Here is a 26,254-nt window from a genome sequence, read left to right on the forward strand (position 1 = left end):
AAGCCCAAAATACTTTACAGACTTTCTATGGGGCATTTTGCTCTCTGCATTGAGCAGGGAGATCCAGAATTTCAAGAAGGAAATGGCTGAAGGGGCTGCAAGGGATGCCACACTTGAAGTCACTCTAGGTAAAAAAGCCACAGTGTCCAGGACTCTGTGACCCAGCTGTGCCCAGCAGGAGACCCCCTGCCCAGGAACAGAGGGAGCTGGTCAAATGAGAAGTACTGACATTGGCACCGCTAATCCACTGCAACAGAGAACACTTGGAGACACACAAGTCTGTGTGTTTGGTTAGAACAGGAAATGTGGATCCTCCTTCCAAATGCCGGTTTTCAAACGCTGTTCTGCATGGCCAGCTGAAAGAAGACAAGCTTCCAACCCTCAGCTACTGTATGATGTTCTGTTATACAGAAATCACTAACATTATGAAAAATTCCATTCTAGCTGATTAAAAAATCTGTCATAATTTGCACCTCAACAATCATGTTTTAGTATAGCAGGCCACTAGGGGAAAGCAAAAGCCTGAAGAAAAGTACAGAACTCTTTCCAAATGTCTGGCATAGGATTGGTAAAGTCAGAGCGGTTTATGTAACTGCTAACAACCTTAGCAAGTAGCTCCATTAAGCACGACCTACAAAACCTTCCAAAATAGGGGCCAACTACAGACACAATGAATTGCTTACATGGCCCAAGTAGACAGCAGGAGCCATTTCTGCTCTAACGAGATCAAATCCTATCTACTAAGTGTAGTTGATACTCGCTGAGTGCCCACTGGGCGCTTGTCAGTATGCACACAAACTTTAGGTTTATATTACTTAATGACAGTAATTAGAGACACATGGACTGAGGAAGTTTCCCAAATGTGAGGTTATAATAAAAACCTTTTAACAAATGTCACACAGACACATCAAGCTTCATATTTTTCTCACTTTTGCTTTTTCATAATTCGAGGAAAACTATAAAAGATAATTTGTAGGTGCATGTAGACATCGCAGGCTCGGAAACTATCCATCTTCCTGACACAGTCTCTCATTGGGACCTAGGACTTCATTCAGCTTGGCTGGCTACCCAAGGAGCCTTAGCAATCCTCCTGTCTCTGGGTTACCAGCACATGCTACCAGGCCTGATATATGTGTATGTGTGTGCTGGGTCCTCATGCTTGTATGGCAAGCACATTACCCCCAGCCTTGAAAAGATGATTTATACAAAGTGTTGTAGTCATTTAGTGATGTCCTTCTGAGTCCAGGCACAATGTTGTGTGCGAAAGATACAAAAATGGTTTCTCTTAAGGAGTTCAGTCTGTTGAATCAGACTTTTTTTTTCCTTTGTTCTTTTCTTTTTTCTTTCTTTCTTTTTTTTTTTTTTGAGATGTCATCTCCCAATATAGAGGCCCAAAGTAGACCTGTCCAGCCTCAAATTTACAGTGATCCTCCTTCCTCTACCTCCAGATTGCATGTGTCAGCACAGCCAGCACAGGTGAGATATTCTCAGGACAATTATGATATCGTGTGTAGTTGATCAAACTACTCTTTGAACAAACTGTTGGGTAATACAGAGAGTGGTGCCCAGAAAGGCTGCATGCGGAGCCTGGGAAGATGGACCAGCAGGTAAGAGCATCTGGTGTACAAGAGAAGGACCTGCGTTCAGGCTCCCAGCTCTGGGTGATCAACTGGGTGTGAGACTGCAGCTGCCGGCACCTTGGAACCCCATAGCTGCGTGCGATCGCTGTGAACCTATAACAGGGGCATCTCTAGGGCTTGCTGTCTCTCAGCTTAGCACTAGGTTAGGTGACAGCCTTGTGTCAAAGGAGTGAAGCAGAGAGTGACAGGACAGGACATATGATGGTCTCTAGCCTCTGCATGCACTTGGGGTTTTGCATACATCCATAAACATGTATACATACAACACACATGTACACACTCAATATAGACACATATACAAGTTATTTCAAAGAGGAAAATGAAAGACTGTACGTGGAAAAGTCCAGATATGATGGCTCATTCCTGTAACTTCTGGCCTTAGATCAAAGAAGGGTACAAGTTCAAAGATAGCCCGGGCTATAATGCAAACACCTGTCAGGAAAGGGAGGGAGGGAGGGAGGAGGGAGGGAGGAGGGAGGGAGGGAGGAGGGAGGGAGGAGGGAGGGAGGGAGGGAGGGAGGGAGGGAGGGAGGGAGGGAGGGAGGGAGGGAGGGAGGACTAAAGAAAAGGCAGGCAGGCAGGCAGCCTACAGCTACACAGGAGCTGAGAGCTAGTGGCTCTGGGCTTGACAAATAAGAACTGCAGGCAGTGAAGGAGAAGACAGTGAGGAGCAAAGGTGGGGTTTACTGCTGCTACTGCTGAGGGGTCATGCTTCAGTCTCACAGCCTTTCAATATCTGAGCCTATGACTACTGTCGTCAAACGCAGTAAATACATGTGTGTGCACATATGTAAACAGTGGAGGTACTGTCAGAAAACGAACGAACACCAGTCTTCCAGTTCATACTTAGAAATGAGTCTAGATTTCTGGAAGGGATAACAAAACAAATAGTAACAGAGAAAGCCTTTTGACAGCCCCTGAACCCTCTTAACTCTTCCAGGATTCACACTACCTCAACCTCCTTGATACTGCCCCGATGGCCTGGATTAATCACACCAAGAGCTTTGCCTGTGGGCATCAGAATCCCCAGAGCAGTGGACAGAAATAGTAGCTAAGGCTATAAACAGCTCCTCCAGGCCGTAGATGAGACAGCAAGGAGCACACATGAGACTAAAGGAACTAAAAACCAGGGCTGGCACATACGTGACCTCTCAGGACATGCCTGTCACCCGAGAGATGGGACCTGTGCAGATTCAGACTGGCGACTCGCCCCCACTGTCTCGTCCTGCAGCTTATAGCTGTCTGTGCCCTAACCTCGCAGCCTTACCTGTTGGATTTAAATTTTATGAATGAATTTGTTACTCAATTATAACTAATTTAAACTTAGAGAATGATGAATGGATTTTAAAAGTTATCAAAGTTTTAAAAATATATTCTGGTTCTTTAGCAGATGGATATTGCATATGATATTTCCCTAAATCAATATATGCAATTTTTTTTCAGAACCACTTTTCAAGAACTAAGTCTTGAAAAAAAATGTGCCCCACACCTCTGAGTATAGCAAGTGCAGCAGCATGAGCTGGGCGGTGCTGGCGCGCACCTTTAACCCTGCGTGCAGCAGCTATGTGCTATGGCCATCATTCTGAGCAACACTTAAATAAAACCTAACTAGGAAAGAAAAGTGGGGTGGATGCTTAGATTCAGCCCCAACTTAAAAATGAATGAAAAGCAAAAGTGGAAGGGCCGGCTTCACTCAGAACAGCTACACATGACCTTTTGTTTGCTCTTCATATATTCAGGAAGGAGGCTTAACACCCTGTAAGAATTAACTTTACACTAACACATCAGGAATCTACCTTAATCCACTGTGAGAATGCCTGTTTCAGTGGCTAATGGTTCTTGCCATAGAGTCTGGCACCTGGAGCCGGGGACACGAATTGTGGAAGGTGAGAATTAACTCCCCGACAAGGTGTTCTCTGACCGCCACAGGTGCATACACATATAAGAGAGGGACAAATGAGGTTTTTAGAAAAGAGGTACTTTGGTTGGATGTGCTGGCATATGTTGTCGATCCCAGCACTCAGGAGGGAGAGGCAAGCAGATCTCTTGTGTCTGAAGCAAATTTGAAATACTTAAATTCCAAGTCAGCAAGAGACCCTGCCTTCCAAAAACGAAGTGATCTAAATCCTTTTGTCTTTGTTAGGGTTTCTGTTGCTGGAGGAGACACCATGACCAGGGAAACTCTTATAAAGGAAAACATTTTACTGAGGTGGTAGCTTATAGTTGAGGTTTAGTCCATTATCATCATTGTAGTATGGAGGAGCGGGTCGTGTCCCGCCGCCCGGATAGCTAACCCCCAAAATACCACACGGAAATTTTATTCCATTATCTCTAGTCTCTTATTGGCTAACTCTCTCATCTTGATTCAACCCATTTCTAATATGTCACCATGAGGTCATGGCTTACCGAGAAAGATTTAGCATGTCTGACTCAGGCGACTCAATGGGGGATCTCTGCCTGACTCTTCTTCTCAGCATTTAGTTCTGTCTCCCCGTCTACCTAAGCTGCTGCCCTATCAAAAGGCTAAGGCAGTGTCTTTATTCAACCAATGAAAGCAACACACAAACAGAAGAACCTCCTACACTCCTACACCACATCATGGTGGGGCATGGTGGCGTGCAGGCAGACATGGCCCTGGAGAAGGAGCTGAGAACTCTTGCATCTTGATCCGCAAGCATCAGGAAGTGAGCTGAGATGCTGGGCATGGCTTAAGCACATATGAGACATCAAAGCCCAGCTCCACAGTGGCACACTTCCCTAGTAAGCCCACATCTCCTAATAGTGCCATTCCCTTTGGGGGGCATTTTCTTTCAAACAACCACACCATTTAAAAGTCATATGTATTTTCAACAGTATATATTTTCTAACAAAGTTATTCCCCCATGACCTTATGGGAAAATTCATTCAGTTTCCTATCTGTGACTAGATGACCCCACCCCTACCACCTTCACGTGGATGACCCACCCCTACCATCCCCACCCCTACCACCTCCACGCAGATGACCCCACCTCTAAACCTCCCCACCCCTACCATCCCCAGTGGGTTTCAGGTCAGTAGAGACCAACATGAAGGACGAATCTTCAGGCTGTGGGTGTTTGCTTGGTATAAGAAATCTCTGCTGGCCCAGCTTCTGGGCAGGATGAGGTGGTTATTCTTAACCCAGGGGCAGAAAGCAAAAAATAAACAGGAAAGGGTCTCTGTTTTGTGCTTCCAGGTTGGCTTTATTTTATAATGCAAAAGGAAGCAAAGGGCGCTCATGGAGAATGCAAGCCTGTTATGCTGTGTATTTTCACTCTGACTCCAGCAATTTCAAACTACTTCCTCCAATGTAGAGATGAGCCAACAACACTTTCCTCAAGTCTGTGCCCAACAAAAAGAATGGTCACCACGTACAACCACACCCACCACGCCCAGTCACGCCCACCACACACAACCACGCCCACCACGCACAGGCACAGCCATGCTCCCCAGAGCACTATGCACACACTAGGCTGCTTCTCTCCAGCACAAATGGGCACCTCTGCCCCTGTCAATACTATCACTCTTCTCAAAGCCAGCTTTGCTTCTTCCAAAGTGTGGTGATGCCACTCATATTAATGCAATTGTGTAGTTGAAATACTGATTACATGAAAACAAAGAGGAATGGTTTAAAAAGAGTCAACAAACCTGGATAGCCTACACACAAAGTAAGATGTTCACAAAATAAATATAAAATAAGTGCCCATCTCACAGGACGACCAAACTGCAGACCCCACACACATTCTGCTTCTCAAATGTCTGGAGGACTGCAGTTTGTTTAGGAAAACCAAAACCCACTACAAAGAAAGATGCAGTCTGGGTGTGGTCTACCTGAAAAAAAAATAAAACAATAACACTGTGCCTAAACTAGGTTTTCCACATATAGAGAAAAACATCTTGGTGTGTGTGTGTGTGTGTGTGTGTGTATTACACAAACACCTGCCCACTCGATATTCTTCTCTTGCTTATTAGTGCCAGTCCACTTGTACTCCAGAGCACATGAAGAACGAGTGAGGACAGGAGAGAACACTGGGCCTCAGTCTCCTCACCTGTAAGGTGTGCACTCTGAGAATGGGGGTGAAGAGTGGGTGTGGAAGACAGGGACAGAAGTGGGCAACATAATCATTCAGGCCCTTCTGGGTCTCAAAAATGTCGTTCTCTGAAATTTGACTCATATAAGATAGGTAGGGCTCCTTAAAACATTAGTTGTCAGGTATATAATAGATGAAAATATTTAGAAGGGAATATAAAAATTATTACTATCAAGAAAAATAAATTTGAGAAAATAAAATCATTTAGAAATTTTCATTACCAAAAAATACAAAATTAGCCACCTATATAAAATGGTTAAAATGAAATTTAAGTTTCCAACATAAAATACTTGAGAATGAGAAGGAAAAAAGACTACTTTATATCTTAAGTATCAATAATAAGTGAAAACTTTTCTTTAATAATAATAAAAAGCCCCAAAATTAAAAAACAAAACAAACACTACTACCACTACCACCATCAAAATAAAACTGCTTGTCTCAATTTAAAGCTCCAAAGGCGATCACAACAGGAAGCAAGCCACAGCCCTGGGGGTGGGGGCATATGAATGATGTTCTGAGGTTTTTCTGGGGGCATTTTAATGTTACATGCATAAGGCAAAGCCTGATCAGAGGAAACAGGCCACCAAAGAAACAAACACCATCTCCGCTAAAGTCTTTTGGTCTCAGAAGGAACCAAACTGAAGTTAAGCCTGAGTCCTGAAGCTGGGAATGTACCTCGTGGACAACAGCTGACCAGCACCACCCGAGGCCTGGGCACAACCCTCAGGGCAGGCAGACCACAGTGGAAAAGTCAAGGCAAACTGCACCTGAACTGCTCTGCCAGCAGTATGGCTTGTGCAAATCTGTGTTTGCAGATAGAAAGAAAGCTAGCTAGCATATTAACGTAACATTTCTTTAGCTAACTGCTAACGAAAGCGGTGCTGAGGTGATGTGAACTAGACTCTTTACAAGGACAGCGGTCTCCCATCGAGTCTGCATCTTCTTTCAACACTCCCATTTGCCATTCATGAGTAGGCAAAGTAAGCCCATGTAATATTAATTTATATGCTGCCTGGGAGTCTATATGAATTTCAAGTTTCTTTTATGATTCAGCTATTCCAAGAGTCTCAAAATATTTCATTAAAAATTAATGTGTTATCCACACAAACGGCAAATATTGAAAACTAGGAATATAAATAAAAAATAATAAAAATAGTAAGTCTACTAATACTGAAGAGGAAGGAAGACAGGAGGGGGAGAGCATGTGAAAGGGAGGGCGATTTTAAACATCCGGTTTCTATTCTGGACCATTCATGGGAACAGACAGCCACAGCAAGCAGAAGCCAAATATATTCCCGGCTCTGACAGGATTTGTTTTCTATCTTGTCATTATTTTTTACTGTATTCTTCCTAATAATATTTCCTCAGTGTTCTAGATTTTCTGACTGACACAGCAGCCTCTTACGAGCCTATAAAGAACTGCGGCAGCTTGAGGCACACTCACAGACAAAGCCAGGCGGCTTCGCGAGGCTTGTGGTCAAGGTCTGAGGCTTTTCCTGCAGCGACTTCCTATACAAAGGCATGCACCACGTGACTCTGCCCGTGTTATACAGACTTCCTGTTAACCATTTTCTTAGGGTCCAACATACAGTGGTCAAGCCATAGGTACCTGGTCTATGACAGCAGGCAAAGATGAGAGCCTGTGCCTGCTTCTCTAAGGCTCAGACAAAGAACAAGTCCAACATACATTTGCTTCCGCCTGTCTCACAAGAATTAGTAAGGAGCAAACAAACACCACCTTATTCTATGTCCACCCTCTCCACTGAGATGAGAGGAAGTCACGCTGCTTACCAAACCTGCAGCATGGCAAGTACTTGATCCTACATTAGCATCTAGCAACAGAGCTGCACTTCATCCAAGAGAAGATTTGTTTAATACCGACTATAAAACACCCCTTTGCATCAAAATAAGTGTCCCTCTTTATTGCACTCTGATTATTTTCTATAGAATTTAAATTGTACATAAAATTATAATTGTGCCTTGTTTTATGTAAATTGATTGTCTCAATTATTGGGAAAGGATTGGAATGTTAATGGACTATTTTGCTGGAGACATGCCAAGCAAATCAGCAAAAACTCTAAGAGCTCTAACTAGAGGTATACAGACAAACATTTACATAAATTAGGAGACCAATGTGGTCTCAAGAATCAGTCTTACAGTCTAAAAGCAAGACTGAGCTTTTTCTCCAAGAAGATTAAATTAGCTTTAGCATTCAATGTTAGAAGGCTCTGTGACTGTGAGATTCTAATTTGGATTGATTTTTCTAAAAACAACAACAACAACAACAACAAAATACAAAGCAGGGATCACATTTGTAGAAAGCATGACTGCAGCACCACCCTTGCCCCTTCTTGCGTCTGACTGAACAGGTTATCTAGGAATACCAGGGTTCTACTCTGAATATCAAGCGACATAGATCCAGTGGCATTGTGACACACTTGAGTAAAGATCACCTCAGGAACCTTGCTGCAGACACTTCCGTACACTTACTGCCTGACAAATCTCCTTTAGTCAGTGAGGTGTCTATGCATCACACCTATCTTCTCCACTCTTAGGTTCATGGTGCTGGCAGACCTCGGTCATTAGGTTCCCAGATGGTTACATGGTTTTGATAGGTAAGTTATAGCCAGGGATGCTAGAGTTATGGTTACATATCTGTCTCCAACAGCCAGCCTTCTCAAATGGCTTCCACAAACCCTCCCCACCAGGAAACACTGTCAATGGAGGTGTAAAAATCACCTCAGAAAATCAGCCACAAACCATTTTCTATACAGCAAGATTATTCATAACTCAGATATAAACATGATGGATTTACTTTACTGTCAATTTGAAATATTTCAGGAATTGAAAATTTAAAGTTTTAAGCATTTTAGACTTGAAAAGAGTTCTTTGGCATTAGTAATATAGGCACACATAGATGTACGTACAGAATATAAGGGATGAAGCAGGAACTAAAGATTTCTTCTGATCTGTAGACTGTTTTGGATGAAGTTCTAGAGCGGCTAAGAATGAAGCTCAGCTTAAGGCACTTCTTCCTGGACCAAGTTCTCTCTGGAGCCTGGAAGTTTCTCCCAGTGACAACTGAGGCTCGCTCCTTCTCAAGTGCTGGCCTGGCTGCAGATAACCTCAGCACAGAGAAAGTCTCAAGTCCACATAATAGATTTGTGTCTATAAACTTCATGGAACCCAGAGTTCTCTGACAACTAACTGGGTGATTAAATTCCATGTATCCCGAGCTGCAGATGTGGAGGGCTTGCCCAGCATGCAGGAAGCCCTGGGTTGGTCCATTCTCGGCCCTGTGTAAACCAGGTGCAAATCAAGGCACGTAATGCTGCTGTTAGATATTTACAGAAAAATGTCTTTAAACACTTTCTCTTTAAACTGCTATTTATTTACCAAGGATAAGGAGAAAATGGACTTGCCCATGTTCATATGTAAAAATTATTTTATAGAATTAAGTATTTTAAACCAGTTAATTTCTCAGAAACAATGGCCCAGAAATGATCGTTATAGAGCATCAAGACATCATAAAGCCAACATTCTCTTTGATCTGTAAACTCCTTATCCCCAGCAAAATCCCTGTTACATGTGGCTGAAAAGAAAAACTTGAAATTGTTCCCCGTAAGTCCACATCTTCACACACACAAAGGCCAGCATCTTTTAGAAGTTGTAAAGCCATTGGCCTCCTTGTTCAATCCCCAGAAGTTATTCTGCTCATCATCACCAAAGGAATACCAAAAGAACAGCACCCCACAGTGGCCAGCCCTCTGGTCTTTCACTGCAGGTGACCCCCGCCCCCCAAGTTCCCTGGACGAGTGCTGCCCTCTTCCAAGTCATGGGAAAAGAGTGACCTTGTGGCAAAATTCCACAAAGGTGGCCAAAACCTAGAACTCTCTAGAAAGCGAAGTTTTTGTAGTCCCATGCACGGACCAGGGGATCTTGACTCAGATTAAAAGACCTTGTCCTGATGTCCTGGTTTTCTTTTTCCCTGGCTTATTTGTTACTTACTATTAAGTTGGAACGGTAAGATAAAACCCTTAAGTTACAGTTATGTTTAACAGAAGCCTTTATCCTCTTCCATATGCCAGGCAGACACAATCCCAGGAGCTGGGGAGTTTCTTCTTATTGATGAGACTGTTGACTCACTGGGAGGAAGTTACTTGCCCAAAGTCAAGAGCAGGTTCAGAGCCGGGACCAGCACCCAGGGAGAGAACCTGCAGAAACTGCCTATCTGTAACCATTAGGCACCATATGTTCCATTAGGAATTAAAGTCTTTTTAAAAGCTCACCGAGTCGTGCTGTAAGTCAGGTGGCCCTGGAAGGCAATTAGCCTGAACAGTCCCTAGCAGAGAGCTTGACTCTTAGACGGAGTAGTAAGGTGGGAGGCTGCCAGTGATCTGTGCGGAGGCAACTGTGGGGACCTGGGGCCCCCACGCAGTTCACACACTGACTCTCTGGAGAAACAGGAGATGCAGTGAATTCAGAGTGCGGGCTAGGGCAGCAGACAGTCTCGTGTTCCTACTTGCATATCACATATTTGCGACTTAGGCACAGTGCACACATCCAAGTCTCAGTGTCCCCTGAAAACAAAAGACAACGCTTCTACCCAATGGAACTGCCCTGAGGTTAACTTTCAAAGAACTCCTTGCTTTGGGAGTGAGTACCTGCTTTTCCCTGCTCACTAGCCCACATCCACTCTTGGAAGGACTTTCCTTTTAATAAAGTATCTCTTTCTACTTTCAATATAAACAAATAAACAGATAAATAAATGCATTTCCTGTTACAGGTTTTTCCACTTATTAAGTGCCATATCTAGGTCTCATCTACTCAAGAAGTACTGGGATCCCATGAAACAGACACCAAAACAATTGAATACTGTAATGTATCATGTTTATTACCTCTTCTGTGGATGTGTGTGCTGTATGTGGTGGATGTGAGTGTGTGTGTGATGTGATGCATGTGTGTGTGATATATGTGGTGCGTATGTATGTGATGTGTGTGTGTGGTGTGTGTGCATGTGTGTGTATATGTGTACTGTGCAATCTGTTCCTTTGAGACAAGTCTTTCTCTGAACCTGGCTAGTGATCAACAAGCCCCAGCAATCCCCCTGCCTCATCCCGCACAACACTGGGATTATTGGCACATGTGGCCACGTCAGACTTTTTATGTGGGTCCTGGGACCAGAACTCAGCTCCTCATGCTTGTAAAGCAATTGTTCTTACCCACTGAGCCAACTGTCTGGCCCTGACACAAGTGCTTTTTATTTTATTTATTTATTTATTTATTTATTTTTGGATTTTCGAGACAGGGTTTCTCCGTAGCTTTTGGTTCCTGTCCTGGAATTAGCTCTTGTAGACCAGGCTGGCCTCGAACTCACAGAGATCCGCCTACCTCTGCCTCCCGAGTGCTGGGATTAAAGACGTGCGCCACCACTGCCGGGCATGAGTGTTTTTTAAAGACATTTTCATACACATGATCTGATTTGGCTTTATAACTATTCTTCATGAATGATTTTAAACACAGGAAGCTAAGACTAAAAGTTCATCTGGCTGTCCCAGAGCAGAGTCATCAGGGAGCATGGCTGGTTCTTCCCTGTTCAAGGCCACTGCTTCCCTATAGCTTGCTATACTTCCAGAAAAGATGTGACCGTTCTTGCAATCATGGAGGAAATAACATGAAGGAACGCAAGTCACCACTGATTGGCTCAAGATCAGAGAGAAAGGAGCAAACATCTGATTGGGTCTTAATGGGCAGCCTGCATAAAGGGGAATCTTAGGAATGGAGTATAATACTCAGGCATTCTGGGAGATGAAAAGACAATACGAAGATTCCAGAAGAACAAACAGGAAGGAGGTAGCAGACATTCCTGTAGAAATGACCACGGCCAGGGGAGGACATGGCTCTGCTCGGAAAGAACAGCAAGGGTGGGGATGCGAGATGCACATAGAGGAACCTGGGCGAGCTGATTCAAAAGCAGACCTGCTTCCCCGGACAAAGACAGGGCAATGGGGCCATTCTGTTTCCAGCAGAGTGTACGAAGGAGGTGAGGGAGATTTTAGTGACTGTCTTAGAGTGTGAGTGGAGGCTGTGAAACTCCCCACACAGGAGGGCAGGAGGAGCTGCACTCAGTCTTGAGTTCTCGGCAGACTTCTCTCTGCCAGTCCCTCACAAGGATGGGGTGGAAATCAAACTACTGTATGCGGGAGAGGTGTGGGGCCTCTTACCCCTGGTCCGGGTCACTGAGGGAACACCAGGTCTTTGAGAAAGACGAAGTTCTGATTCAGAGTGTCTCAAACTTCTGTGACATAAAGACTTCTACCATGGTCAATTTTAAGATAGAAAAGTAATGCAAAAGTGATACAAGGATTTATTCCTAGCTCTAGCACCCTTAACATCTGCTACTAATCCCATCCTCTTCCCCATCTCCACCATAAGCCATATGAGGGTCAAATGGAAGTTCTGGGAAACATAAAGAAAATGAAACAAAACAAAATCCACGCTGAGAGAGAAGCCACAGAAGAACAAAGAACTTCTTTGATGGGCCTATCAGAGAGTGCGGTCAGGGAGGGGACTGTATTAGCTATGTCCCTGTTGACAAAATACATAAATAACTTACGGGGATGGATCATTCATTTGGGACAGGTTTCAGAATGTCCAGTCCACACTCCTAGGCCCACTGACTCTAGGCCCACGGTGAAGCAGAAATGTCACAGGAGTAATGTCACAGGAGTAGCACTGCCGGGCAAGCTGCTCCTCTTGTGACAGATGGGAGGCAGAAGAAGGGACTAGGGACCAGGTGTCAGTTTCAAAGGCATTCCTGTAAGTTCCTGGAGGTCCTTAAGTGCCCAGGCCTTGTCCCTGAGGACCTCCAACCACCAGGCTCTGCCCACAGGACACTTGAATGGCCATAAAGGTCAGACCCAAGGCCCTCAAGGTGCAGATACCCAAGCTCCACTCTAAAAAAGACCAAGACCAGGCCGCAAAATCCCACAAATCCCTGGCCACCCAGGAAAGGTCTATCCCAAAGAACCCTATATAAACCTTTCCTTCACTCAGTTCTTTGCTGCTTCTCTCCTGAGCAGAGACAGCCACCTTTCTGTGTTTCTCCCAAGAAATCTCTTGTGTGCGGTTCCCGTGTGGTACGACTTTGTGGTATTCCCTGGCTGCCAACTATCAAGATACCTTTCCCCTCATAGTTGTAACACTTGCATTGGGGTTACCGCCCCCTCAGAGTTGTAACATTTAAAATTCTGCCTGTAACCACTTCTTCCAGCCAGATTCCACTCCTTTTCCAAATAGTGACAGATAATTTTGGTTAGGGTGAAGAACTCAACACATAGGCAGACACCTTTGATCCCAGCACTGGAGAGGTACAGTCAGGTGACTACTGTCCGTCTAAGGCCTGTCTTGTCCATATATAAATTCCAGGCCAGCCAGCGCTACATAAGAAGACCCTGTCTCCAAATATAAAATCAAAACAAACAAACAAACAAAAAGGATTTAACACAGAAACCTGTGTGAAGAACAACTCTTATTCAAACTATTGAAGGGAGCTTTAAACCTGAAGGTTGGCCACTCAAAATTATCTATGTGGAAATATCTATAGGGATGGGGAGAGGATAGAAGAGGGCATTCGGGAGCTGCCAGACACCATGAGGTCCAGCTGGTGTAAAAGACAGCAAGAGGATGGGATGACAGCTCTCCTCCTGGTCTCTGCCTCAGCTGCCGCCAATCTCCTGTCACATTTAAAGCCACAGTGCTATGTCCTTGGCTGTCCTGAGCGCCGTCTCCCTTTTCTCTCTCACGTACACTTTTGCTTCTCTACAGCATTGTGCTAGCTAGTTCTCTCTCTGTCTCTCTCTCTCTGTCTCTCTCTGTCTCTCTGTCTGTCTGTCTGTCTGTCTGTCTGTCTGTCTGCCTGTCTGTCTCTCCCTACCTGCAAGCCCAGGCAAAGACAGTTTGGGGTTCCCTAGAGGGCCTTGCGTCTGTCTACTCATGCAGCAATATCTTACCTTTCTGGTCACTCTGCTTCCCTGACTAAAGCAGAAGCTGTTTTAAGACCTCAGTCACTTTTGCTTTCGTGTGGAGTGCTCAAGAAAAGCTAATTAGTGTGGTGATGTAGTAATAAATAGAAAAGAGACCTAAACCAGGGAATCAGATGAAGGGGTTGACATTTAACATCTAATGTTTAAAATTACAGGAAGTATTAGCGAAAGCAGCAAACCTGACTGCAGAAATGACAAACCCCATTCAACTGAAAAGTGCGTAATTTAGGGTAATAAAATACTAATCAGAGTTTATCAACCTACTCTAAAGGTAAACTTGAGGGAAAAATTCTTCCAGAGTTGACTCTGTGAGCTTGGCAAATGTGGGGTTCAAGGTAGCCTGCACCCCAAAGCAAGGAAGTTTATATTAGTTATAGGAGAGAAACATACTTTTCCCTGCAACATTAGAAGAAGAGACACTTACCTGCTTGGGGACAAATGAAAGAAGACCAGGTCAAGCACAGAGAATGGACAGGGCACGGACAACACTGTGTAACAATGTATCGATAGACAGATGTCAGACAGGATACACAAAACTAAAGAGGGAGCCAGAGAAATGGGTGGGTAAATAAAGGTGCTTGTCACAAAGCCCGAAGACCTGTGTTTGGTACTCAGTGTAGGAAAGAACAGATTCCTGCAAACTATTCTCTGACTCCCATGCAAGTACCGTGACACTCCCACCTAAATAATAAATAAGTAATTTTAATAAAATAAAGTATAGACCTAAGAGTGCAGCTAACGTAAACAATGGATTACATTCATCTCGCTGATGAAAGTCTGGTAGTTGTGAGGACCTCATGGCTGTTGTGGGAGATGGTGGCAACCAGAGACTGTGTGCTGGAGGACAGGAGGTACAGCGTCAGCCTCTGTGTGTGTGTGAACCTAACTTCTCCAAAAAACAGTCTTTCAAGAAAAAAGGCGAGTGCTGCTCCTAATTTCCAACTATGCTCAAAAATGTGATTTTTACAAACAACTAGGTAAATATATCCCACTTGAAATCTGACTTGGAGCCAGTTTATAAGATGACACTGGCTCATGCTGAAAGCCTACACACTGAGCACACGGAATGTGCACACACATTCACATACTAACACAACATCACAGCTACATTCCAAGCTACGGTCCAAAATGTTCAAAATCAAAAGTTACATTCAAAATTCAGAAGGCATTTTCCCATAGAAATAACATTATGTAAACATGGTATTTTGGTTCACAGACTAAATCACAAGAACCAATTTAACCCATAATGTAAATAAACAATGATCTGGAATGGAAAGCCCTGCAGTTCCTGCTAATCCCCGAATCCACAGCTAAGAGGCTGGTGTACGCTGGAGGTCTAATGAGTGTGTTGACTATGGGATATTGAGTAAACTCCATGCTGATCACGGGTCTACAGACTTTATTGATTGTGTTAAGCCTTACAAGGTAGCACTTTGCAGGAAAAAAAAAAGACGAAGATGAAACTTGAAGAGGAAAGATCTTGCTGTGACTACAGGCTAGATGGTAAAAGGAGAGAAACCCAGAGCTCACTCTTACCTCTCACTATTAGGTCTTAAGAAGGAGCTTAGGCAACTATACATTTCATGGGGCAGGGATATGTGCTTGATCAGTGATGCACCCACACACATCCTAATAATGCAATAGTTCAGGTACTAAATGTTGCCACTACCCCATGTGACCAGGGCTTCATCTCTAGGGTGGCACAACTGGGACGTGGTGGAGCCTTTAGGAGATGGGAAATCCCTGGGGAGGGGTGTGCTCTTAAAGGGCACTGTGGGATTCCAGGCCCCTTCTCTTCCTCCTTCCTGCTTTCTGAACATGGTCTGAGTACATTTGCTCTGGAATGAATTCCTGCCCAACATTAGTCGTGGACTAGAGCCTCCACAACTGAGGTACAAAATGAACCTTTTCTTTTAATAAATTAGCTGTTTTAGGAATCTTGTTATATGACAGAAGGCTAACAAAACTAAGCATTCAAGAAATACCTGGAGATTAAATGAAAGACTGTCTTTCTCTTTTGCTGAGTCTTGGACTCACTGCAGCTGAAAGTAGAAATGATCTAATTATGCCTCTGGTATTTTCCAAAGTTTCTGTCGCTGGGCTCCCTTCATGTTCCATCTACTCCCAGGTGGTCAGCTATCAGAGCAGCTGCCCTGTTCCATGAATGGAACTGCGCAGGCTGTTTAAAGTAATTCATTAACCCAAAATAAAATCCTAACTCCTCAGAAGTGAAACCTCCTGTCTAACGGAGGCAACAATCTTATTTCAGGTCAAACATGGTTCCTTGACCTCTGGGGCATATTTTAGCACTGCAAAGAAAAGTGCATTTTAGAGAGATTGCTTGTGAACCACAACTGACTCATAATTCTGGCATGATCTTAGGAAAATGGAACCTTTCTAAGCAGTCTGATATCACAGCTTCCCCCTTTTCCATACAACATGCTCGGCTTGTCGTTCTTGGTCTCCACAGGTTAGGGAGAAATCTAACTCACACAACCCTGTGGCCAGTGAAGCCAGTGCTAAAGAAAAAGTGCAAAATAAACTAGTTAAAAACAGTGGTTATCACAGTGTGAGCCTCTTACCACTTCCTTCAGAAAAAGAACATAGCTGTACGTTCCAACATAAAGGTACAAACCTATCATAACCCAGACATCCTGGAAATTCACATTTACTAGTATCTGTCAGTTATAAAAACAGACTTGCAAACAGCATAGCCAAGGAGGCCTTCTCTATGGAAATTGTGGTGACAGGGTAGGAGGCAGAGGATCACACACCCATCTGCTTCAGCAGGAGTTAGATAGATGATATGCTACAAAATTATAATTCATACAATTCATACTGATTACAACCCATACAATGTGTCGGGGTGTGTGCGTGTACGTACGTGCAGGTACATTTGCGTGTGTGAATAAGGACATGCATGTGTGGTGTGTACATAGAGGTCAGAGGGCAACCCCGAGTGTCACACCCCACCTTGTGCTCTAGAAGAGCCAGCCATGAGCTTCCAGGCTTCTGTCTCTGTCCCCATCTCCCCACGGCAGGACTCCTGGGATGCTCACACTGTCTGGCTTTTACATGGGTTCCCAGGATTCAAATCCAGGCTCTCACTACTGAAATGCATGTGCTTTCTGCTCATTTAGCCATCTCCTCAGCACCAAGATGTAGTCACTGAGAGGGCCAAGCGGACATTGCTATACTGCAATGGGTTAATAAAAGAACTCAAACTGAATTATTATACTAAAGCTTAATCTTTAATTAATAGAAAGAACAAAAACATGAAAACCGAAATGATCTCAGCACAACCTTGCTAATGAACAGTACCTAGATACCCTTCCCATGGACGGCAGTGAGTCAGACGAGCAGAGCTTGCGCAGTAACGCGGGTCTGCAGGGAAGGGCGTGCCGGTAGATAGCAAAGGAGCTTTCTTAGGAAGTTGTTTGGGCTTACAAAAACCAAATTTCAGACTCTTTAAAACATGCACTTAGAAGTCTTTTAGAGTGTACATAAGAAGATGAGAAAGACTGAGAGCTTTGGTTCTGCCGTCTGCTCGCAGCCACAGAGTGAGGTGTACTAATGATGACTCCTCCCAATGGGGGATGCCTAATTCAAGAAAGGATCTTGGGGATAGGGACATATTTTAAACCTCGTGCCCCAAACTTAGCATTACGACTTTCAGTTTATATAAATCACAGACAGCAGTGTCTTTCCCAGGCGGCCAATGGAGCCAGTCCCCTGGGGAACCATTTTACCTCCTCTCTACGGTTTGTAGAGGCCTTGGAGCAGCCCAGAGTGACCTCATAGGAGACAGTGAGGTATGCCACGGCTACGCAGAATCATGGACTCACCATGCCCCAACTAGCTAGCCTGCTTCGATTTGTATTAAAAATCTCAACTCCCAGATCGGCACTCCATGAAGTGGGGTCTACTGGAAGGTCCCCCACCCCATGTCACAGCAGGCTCTGTGAAGACGACAGTGGCTCGGCTGTCTCTCTCTCCTTCCCATCTCCACGTCTCCATTGTTCTAATTTAGATGTGAAAGTTTCTCAGATCTGATGATCTGGTGGAGCTAGTGTGAGGTGACAGGACGCTAAGCACACACACCTCATCACCGCATTAGTTGGACTGCTTGGGGGTGGGACCTCCTTACAGGGAGAACAGTGCTGAGGAGTGAGTCTTTGAAGGCTAAACTGTGCCTCAGGCTCTGGCATTCCCACTTCTTTTTTTTTTTTTTTTTTTAAATATTTTAACAGTTTTATTTTTGTTCTTTCTTTTTTTTTTTTATTCTTTTTTACTTAAAATTTCCAACTGCTCCCCGTTTCCCATTTCCCTCCCCCTCCTCCCACATATTGCCCCCTCCCCCCGCTCCCCTCCCCCTATCCCCACTCCACTTCTCCTCCCCCTAGTCCACTCCCCCTCCCTCTCGATACTGAAGAGCAGTCCAAATTCCCTGCTCTACATGAAGACCAAGGTCCTCCCACTTCTATCTAGGTCCAGGAAGGTGAGCATCCAAACAGGCTACGCTCCCACAAAGCCAGTTCATGTATTAGGATCGAAACCTAGTGCCATTGTCCTTGGCTTCTCATCAGTCTTCATTGTCCGCCTTGTTCAGAGAGTCCAGTTTCAACCCATGCTTATTCAGTCCCAGTCCAGCTGGCCTTGGAGAGCTCCCAATAGATCAGTTCCACTGTCACAGTACCCTCAGGAGGTAAAGGGCTTTGCTCAGCCACACTCTCTCAGGCTAGCAGCTTTGCCTCTGTCCACAAGGCTGCATAGACAGACTGAAACCTCCAAGACCATGATCCCAAATAAGCCCTTTCTCCTCTAACTTGTGTTCTGGGAGTCTCGTCACGATGAAAGGACCATGGGTAAAGCGACTGTGTCCTGCCACTACCACTGCATTGCCACGAAGCATCAGGATCGCTGGATTTTGGACAGAAACCTTTAACACTCTGAGTCAAAGCCATCCCATTTCTTCTTATAAAGTGGTTGTTTAGGCATCTGTTAGTGACGGGGAGCTGACTGGCACCCTAGTCCGAATACAGAAGACGCTCTGTAACTGTGGCAGTGGGCACAGCAAGTCCAACGCTCACAAATCCCTTGGTGAACAAGGTACAGCATGGACAAGAGCCCCACCAAATGCAGAATAAACAGATCCAGCCTCGGCCTTCCTCACGTTCACCACAGGCTGCTCTGCAGTTGCAGGGTTGGGGAGGGAGCTCCCACAGTCCAAGACTAATCCCTGCTTAACGCTGGTGCTTTGCCACCTGTCTGTTCTCAGCATCTTGACAACCTTGCCTCCTTTCCTAACTCAGCATCTGCAGATTTCTCCTGACTCTCACACCCTCTTCATAAAAACACAGCTTTGAGAATTCTCCTAGGGACTGCTAAAAATTCCCTTATTATGGTATAATACCACACGCAGGGAACTTTCAAGTAAAAACATTTCATTTAAAATAGTCATAAATGTGAAGATTTATATTAAAATTTCCTATTTCATAAATAATATCACTATTTTATGTATTAAATATCATTTAATATATTAATTATTTAAGAAAATGGCATGATTGGCCAATAACATAAATGCATTTTAGCATAAAAATATACCCTAAACTGTCAAAATTGAAACTAAAATTGTATTATAAAATCAAACAAATTAAACTAGATGCATTTTCCCCTGGAATTCCTGTTTTCAGAATGTATAATCTGGTATGTTTATAGCACTCCTCTTTTGTCTGAAAAGGATGGAAGACAGATCATAATTTCAGGTTTAGATTCTAAGTACTTCTTAGAAAATTATGAATAGTCTTAATTCTAAAAAATCAAATGCTGTCATATATAAAATCCAATATTATATTTTCTATTTTTAACAGTGGTTTTTGAAAAGAGTTTCCATTAGCAAAACAGAACGTGGGGATTTCATCCAGATGATTCCCTGGGCGACAGAATTACCAAGTTTAAACTCATTATTAGCATGCAAGTTTCAGTCGGAAGCTGCTTGGCCTTATGCACACTGCTCACACACACTGCTCACTTATCCAGAAGGAACGCGGCACAGCATGGTCCTATCGCTAGCACAGCCAGGACTGCGGGGCTGGAGACAGTGTGCGGCCAGATGAGAGAGCACAGCCTCCAGCAGAGCCTACTGCCTGCCTGGGTCCTTCTGCACACCGAGGGGCTTCCGTCCTGCCTGGTTTCCAGAAGGAACACGTGTCTAGGTACTCTTTTTAAAACAAAGAAGAAAACAGTCATTATTTTAACATGGAGTTTCAAGACTATGTCCATTCCAAAGAAAAATCTAATTTTTTTCTTGTTCACTGAAACTTTCTTGATCTTTATATAATATTCAATGCAGTTACATCTACTCCAACTTAAGATAAAAACCTCTTTGCTCTAAAATGGACATGCCTCCAGAACAGTCCCACTGTGAGCTGGCTAGTCTGGCTTTCTGTATTTCCTTGCTTCTCATCTGAGGAAAACGTGATAAATGGCTATTTCAGATTTTCAAATCACTCCAACTTCCAATCCACTTTAATCTACTGTCTGCACCTCTTCACCAAAATTGCTCTTGCTGACTTAACTGGTGATATGCACATCACCCAGGCCAACAGATGTGCTCTGTCTTGCTGTGTGGCTAGCATCTGCTCGACTGTTTCCTCTTTCCCAAGGCAGTTTTATCATCGGAATGAATAGCAGTCCTTTCCCTGTATTGCGTAGGCTGCTTTGTGTTCACCTCTTTTGTTGGTTGTTAACCTTGTCTTTGAGAGTGTGGTTACTATTAAGGGTCAGTGGCCCTTCCTTCCTTCTTTCTACTTCATCCTGATGACACATTTATCCCTAAAAGTTCCAGATATTCTCCACCAGCCAAGGGAAATTTCAGCCAACAGCCTAGATCTAGCTCCCAAATCCAGCTTCCCTAAAAACATGCAAGTTTCACGAGCGGGAGGCCATATCTGCTTTGTTGTTTTGTTCTCAGCATGTGGCAGATACCTTGTAGCACATGGCAGATAGTGGTAATCTATACATATTTGTTAAAGAGACCAATCATTCATCCGCTCTCTGACCTCCAGTTGGCATGCTTCCCTCTCCAGGCCTTAGTTTTCCATCTGGAAATAAAGATGACAATGGCAGTTCCTTTCCAGGTTTGCCTCAAGGCACGTCACAGTGAACATATGTGTATTTTATTTTATTTTAAGCAATATGCCAGTGTAAAAGACACACACACACATGTAACTTGTAAAGGCTAAAATATCTACTCTTTGGACCTTTATAAAAAACAAAACAAAAGTATGTTGACCTCTAACAATCTAGGTTTAAGTATATATCATACGGGTTGATGAATGAATGGCTATTCCTTCCTACAGGTCTACCTGTCCTGTAACATGCTGTCAGGGGAAGGCAGCCCTCCTTGGGGCTTTTTCCCCCTCTCCTTAAAGCAAGTCATCAAGGTACCAACACATAGCACCACTGTGTCCCCTACTGCTGTTTACCTTAAGTTTAAGAAAGGGCACTTGATCTTCGTTTCCACTTCCCCCTAATTGTAGCAATGGAAACAGAGAAGGCACAGGTCTCTGGAGGATGCAGTAGAGATAGAAGCTTGGAAGCCATGAAGCCTTCTCTACAAGAAAGCTGGTAGCTGTTCAGTACAGTAGGTCCACAGAAATCTACTCATGGTTGCTACAAAACATGTATTTTATTCTTGGGGGAACTCTAGGATCAGAGGTTAGAAATGCATATCCATAAAAGGGTCTATATTTATTACAAACAATAAAACACCAACCAAACACTACACAAAAGGGAAAAGGAATTTGGAAACAATCATTCAAGATCTGAGTTTCAATCCCACCATGTGTTTCATGTGACTCTGAGCAAATCCATTGCTCCCTGAGTTTCTGTCTCTAGAAAAGACAGTGGTCACCACGGCTGATACCTTTAGGTGGCTACCGTGAGCCAGAGGCTTACTCCATCTTGTGTTAAAAGCATCATCAGCAACAGCATGTGGGTAAACACACAGAGGCTCAGACACGCTGACTGCCTGCTTAGAGAGGCGTTACGTAAAAGCCCCGGGTGTGATGATGCAGCTCTGCTTCATGCTCCTCTTACATGTGATACATTAGAGCCCGCTAGCCAGCAGGGAAGGCCTGAAATCCTGCTATGTTATGACACTACCAGTGTATACTTTAAAGAGGGGTGGTTCCCCCACTGTTCTACAGGAAATCCACGCTATTATCTTTAGAAAACAGTGGAAGAGAATGTGTGCCACTCTCTGAACATAATGAGAACACCCCAAAATCTCAGAAGCAAAACTATAGGAGCGTATTACATTCCGGTCACATACCTAGTGAGTTAGCAATCCTACTGTCTGTGGCCCTGACACACTCCGCATGTGTGCACCGACATTACCTTTCCTTCATCGTCTCATGCACCCTCCCGTGCTGGACGCACTGCTCCTCCAGTTCATCATTTCTCTTCTGTAACTTCTCCAGTTTGTCACACATATATCTTTTTTCTTGACTGAGTCGAACTATTTCTGATCTAAAGAGGTTAGAAACACAGAAACAGTAGATGGTAAAGATCTACCTTACTAGAATGTATTTTTATTGTATAAACCTTAGCACTGTCTTAAACTCTGCACGTAAGGCATAATAGTGGAGGAAAAACTATTTTATATCAAAGAAAATATTTCAGAAAATTTAATATGCCTAGTAGAAGAATATGTACTTCATAGGGTCTCTAGTTAGAATACTGCAGAGATCTGAGAGATCTCTGGTTATAAATGGGGGAAGTGGCGTTATCATAGACATTTATGTTCTGAAAAGTAGCATCTCATTCCCTTTCCGCCCCGTTCCTAGACTGCACAGCCAGGAACTGTGACAGAGTGGAGGACAATCTGCACTGAGAACAAAATCCACAGCTGTCTCCGTGGTGACAGCTGATGTCTTTCAGGACATAAATCGTATCGACAGTGTCTTGGATAACAATCCTAGCTCTTTTTCTTTTTGTTTGTTTGTTTTTTGAGACAGGGTTTCTCTGTAGCTTTGGAGCCGGTCCTGGAACTCGCTATATAAACCAGGCTGGCCTCGAACTCACAGAGATCCTCCTGCCTCTGCCTCTAGAGTACTGGGATTAAAGGCATATGCCACCACTGCCTGACTACAATCCCAACTCTTAAATCTTTGCAATCAGAAAGATATCTAAGGAAAGTTGTGTCCTTTTAAAACCTGAATGGCCAGCCCTGAAACCATTTCCTCATACCTGCGTCTCATCAGTTAGAAGTCACAGTTTAATAAATTTCTCTACTATAAGTAATTTTTAAGTTAGCCAAAAACACTTTTGACACAAAATTAGTTTCCTCCCCAGAAAGGACTGTTTTACTACGCAAGGCCACCTTTTGTTCTAGTCAGAAAGACTTTGGATTTGCTAAAACTGCATATCCTAAGCATCACGAAGCTGTCATGGTGGAGCAATGTTAGTTCACCCCAGGCCTCCCTTCCTTTGCTCAAGGGCATAACTACCACAGCCTACTCAGACCAGTACCCTCCCCTACCACAGCCTACTCAGACCTGTACCCTCCCCTACCACAGCCTACTCAGACCTGTACCCTCCCCTACCACAGCCTACTCAGACCTGTACCCTCCCCTACCACAGCCTACTCAGACCTGTACCCTCCACTACCACAGCCTGCTCAGACCTGTACCCTCCCCTACCACAGCCTGCTCAGACCTGTACCCTCCCCTACCACAGCCTGCTCAGACCTGTACCCTCCCCTACCACAGCCTACTCAGACCTATACCCTCCCCTACCACAGCCTACTCAGACCTGTACCCTCCCCTACCACAGCCTGCTCAGACCTGTACCCTCCCCTACCACAGCCTGCTCAGACCCAGACCCTCCCCTACCACAGCCTACTCAGACCTGTACCCTCCCCTACCACAGCCTGCTCAGACCTGTACCCTCCCCTACCACAGCCTGCTCAGACCCAGACCCTCCCCTACCACAGCCTGCTCAGACCCAGACCCTCCCCTTCCACAACTCAGCAGGGTCTTCAAACCACCTCTGCTCACCTAGACATTTCCTTAGAGCTCGTCGTTCTGAACTATGCTCTACGCCCCGCCTTTCTCACCAGTGTTCGGGTAGGACAGAGAAGGGCTCATCTCCTTAAGTTCAGCTCAGGTGCTCTCCCTGCACTTGCCTTCCCTGCTAAGAATGCACCGACATTTGAAATCGTCTACATCATTGAATAAATGGCTCTTGCCTATCCATTCCAAACTGCACACAATACAAAAAAGTAATCTAGAAGCTATAATAATATTTGAACTTAGTACCTCTTCCCAAATTAGCATCTCCTGTCACATACTGAAATAAATTCCAAAAGGAAAAACGTTCTTAAACCAGATTAGAAAAATAGTAAAATCCATGGAAAAGAACCCGCACCTGTCCAAGAAGAGAGGCACCATTTTCAAAAAGTACAAAGAAAAATAGACAATATCAAAATATAAAATGTTCACATATAAAAAAATCATATATTTGAAAAGCTATGTATTTATGTTTATATTCACTGCAGCACTACTTACGAGAGAATTTTGGTCTAGGACCCAATACATAGAAAATTTATCGAGAACTCTATCAATAGAACATTGGATATCTTGCTTGTATGATAGAAGTTATTTATTGACCTAAAATGTAATATTTTGATAACAAAGGACAAACATTAAAAATGAGCATGCATAATGTAATTCCATTTTATTCTATTTTATTTATTTGGTTTTTCGAGACAGGGTTTCTCTGTGGTTTTGGAGCCTATCCTGGAACTAGCTCTTGTAGACCAGGCTGGTCTCAAACTCACAGAGATCCGCCTGCCTCTGCCTCCCATGTGCTGGGATTAAAGGCGTGCGCCACCACCGCCCGGCTTGTAATTCCATTTTACAATTAAGATATTGAGGCATGCACCAAATATTAATACTGATAATTTCTGGATAGTAGAATGTTTTCCCTTTTATTTGTCCATATTTTTCTTACAATGGAACTGTATTTTAAAAGTCATTTTGAAAACAATGTTTAACAGCAAAATGAAATGTGAATAAAAACAAGGGAGCAGTTTGGAGAAGGTCAGGGCTAATAGGGTAGGGACAGTAGTGGTGGTGCTTCTGGTCAAAGTTAGGACAGATGGGGTGGGAGGGCGAGGAGAGGGCTACCAAGGGCCCTGTACTTATTCCTTGATTTTATTGCTGAATCTAAACTGGTATTTAAAAGTTTATTAATTAAAAAAACACATAAAACACTACAAAAACATTCATGAAAATCAGACAGATGAGGGTTAAAAGCATTGTTAAAATGCTGCACCAACAAGGTTACAATTCTGAAAAAACAGAATATGGAAAATTTCTCTAGAAGGCAGAACATGAAGTGATATGTATGAAATGGTCAATTTTACTATTATTTGAAGAAATGCAGAATAAGATTTGATATTACTGTTAAACAGTCATTTCATCCCTACTGTGTATAAAAACCCATCTTTAGATTATCTCAAATCCCCAAGGCAGTAAAGGTTTATTCCTTTCCCTGTGAGAAAATGTGCAGTCTAAGGAGTTGTCTAAGGCTAGCAATGGGGAGTGGTCAGTCCTGCATGTGGGTCTCTTATCCTGTGTGTCCAGCTCTGCTACCCACAATGCAATGCTCATGTTGATCTTCTTTTCTTTGCCTCTTTCACTTTTTGCTGTAACATATTTATAGAGGGACGTATGTACAGAGGATAACTTATTTCAGCACGTAAGCAAAATAATGCATATTAGCAGCCTTGAAAAGTGTGCCTGGCTTTTGAAGTGTTAATGCCCTTTTAAAAGAATCATCGAAATTTAATTGTGTACAAATTTAGTTATTTTATTACTACAATAGTTCAAAGTTGGAGATGTCATAAACATCCAATAAGTACAAACACATGATTTGATTACGACTTGTTTCTGGTGTATCCACTGACATTAATGAGACAGGTAGACACCATGAACCTATCATGATATAAGCTGCTGTAATGACACATTTACACACACATGAAAAATGACTGACAGGAAGCTTGTCAAAAATAGCAGTGACTTTTTTAAGATAGCAATGCCACAGGAAAATGTTCCCCTAATTTTTCTTTATGATTCCCTACAGTGAGATGTCTTCAGTAACACAAAAACATAAATGCTATTCTATTTTCAAGTACAGACAGCTGTAATACATGCTATCTTTCCTGCCTTGTATACTTTCCCCCCTTTATTTATAATGGCAAAGTGCCTACCAGCTTCTGTCATACAATACAGTTTCGCTATATGTATACATATATCATTCTTTATTTGGATAGAGCTGACAATATAGTCATACAACTGGGGGCTTGCACAGTGAAAAGAGAAAACAGAAAGCCACATTTACCCTATTGCCATATTAAAGGGAAAGCGACTCTAATTCATTTTCATAGAAATGT

General features: G+C 43.6%; 1 protein-coding gene across 4 annotated transcripts in view; it reads right to left on the reverse strand.

Annotated features, from left to right (window-relative positions):
* Sdccag8 (SHH signaling and ciliogenesis regulator SDCCAG8) overlaps positions 1-26,254 on the reverse strand; it is a 196,160-nt gene that overhangs the window by 40,451 nt on the left and 129,455 nt on the right. For all 4 annotated transcript variants that reach the window (XR_009057151.1, XR_009057150.1, XR_009057152.1 and 1 more), the window contains one exon: positions 22,195-22,326. Coding sequence is in view for 1 of the 4 variants with exons in the window: in XM_057770330.1 (XP_057626313.1) it covers positions 22,195-22,326 (132 nt within the window). In the remaining 3 variants the exon portion in view is untranslated. The remainder of the gene's footprint in view (positions 1-22,194; positions 22,327-26,254) is intronic.

The sequence above is a fragment of the Chionomys nivalis genome, chromosome 5 (assembly GCF_950005125.1).
Source record: "Chionomys nivalis chromosome 5, mChiNiv1.1, whole genome shotgun sequence".
NCBI classification, from domain to species: Eukaryota; Metazoa; Chordata; class Mammalia; order Rodentia; family Cricetidae; genus Chionomys; species Chionomys nivalis.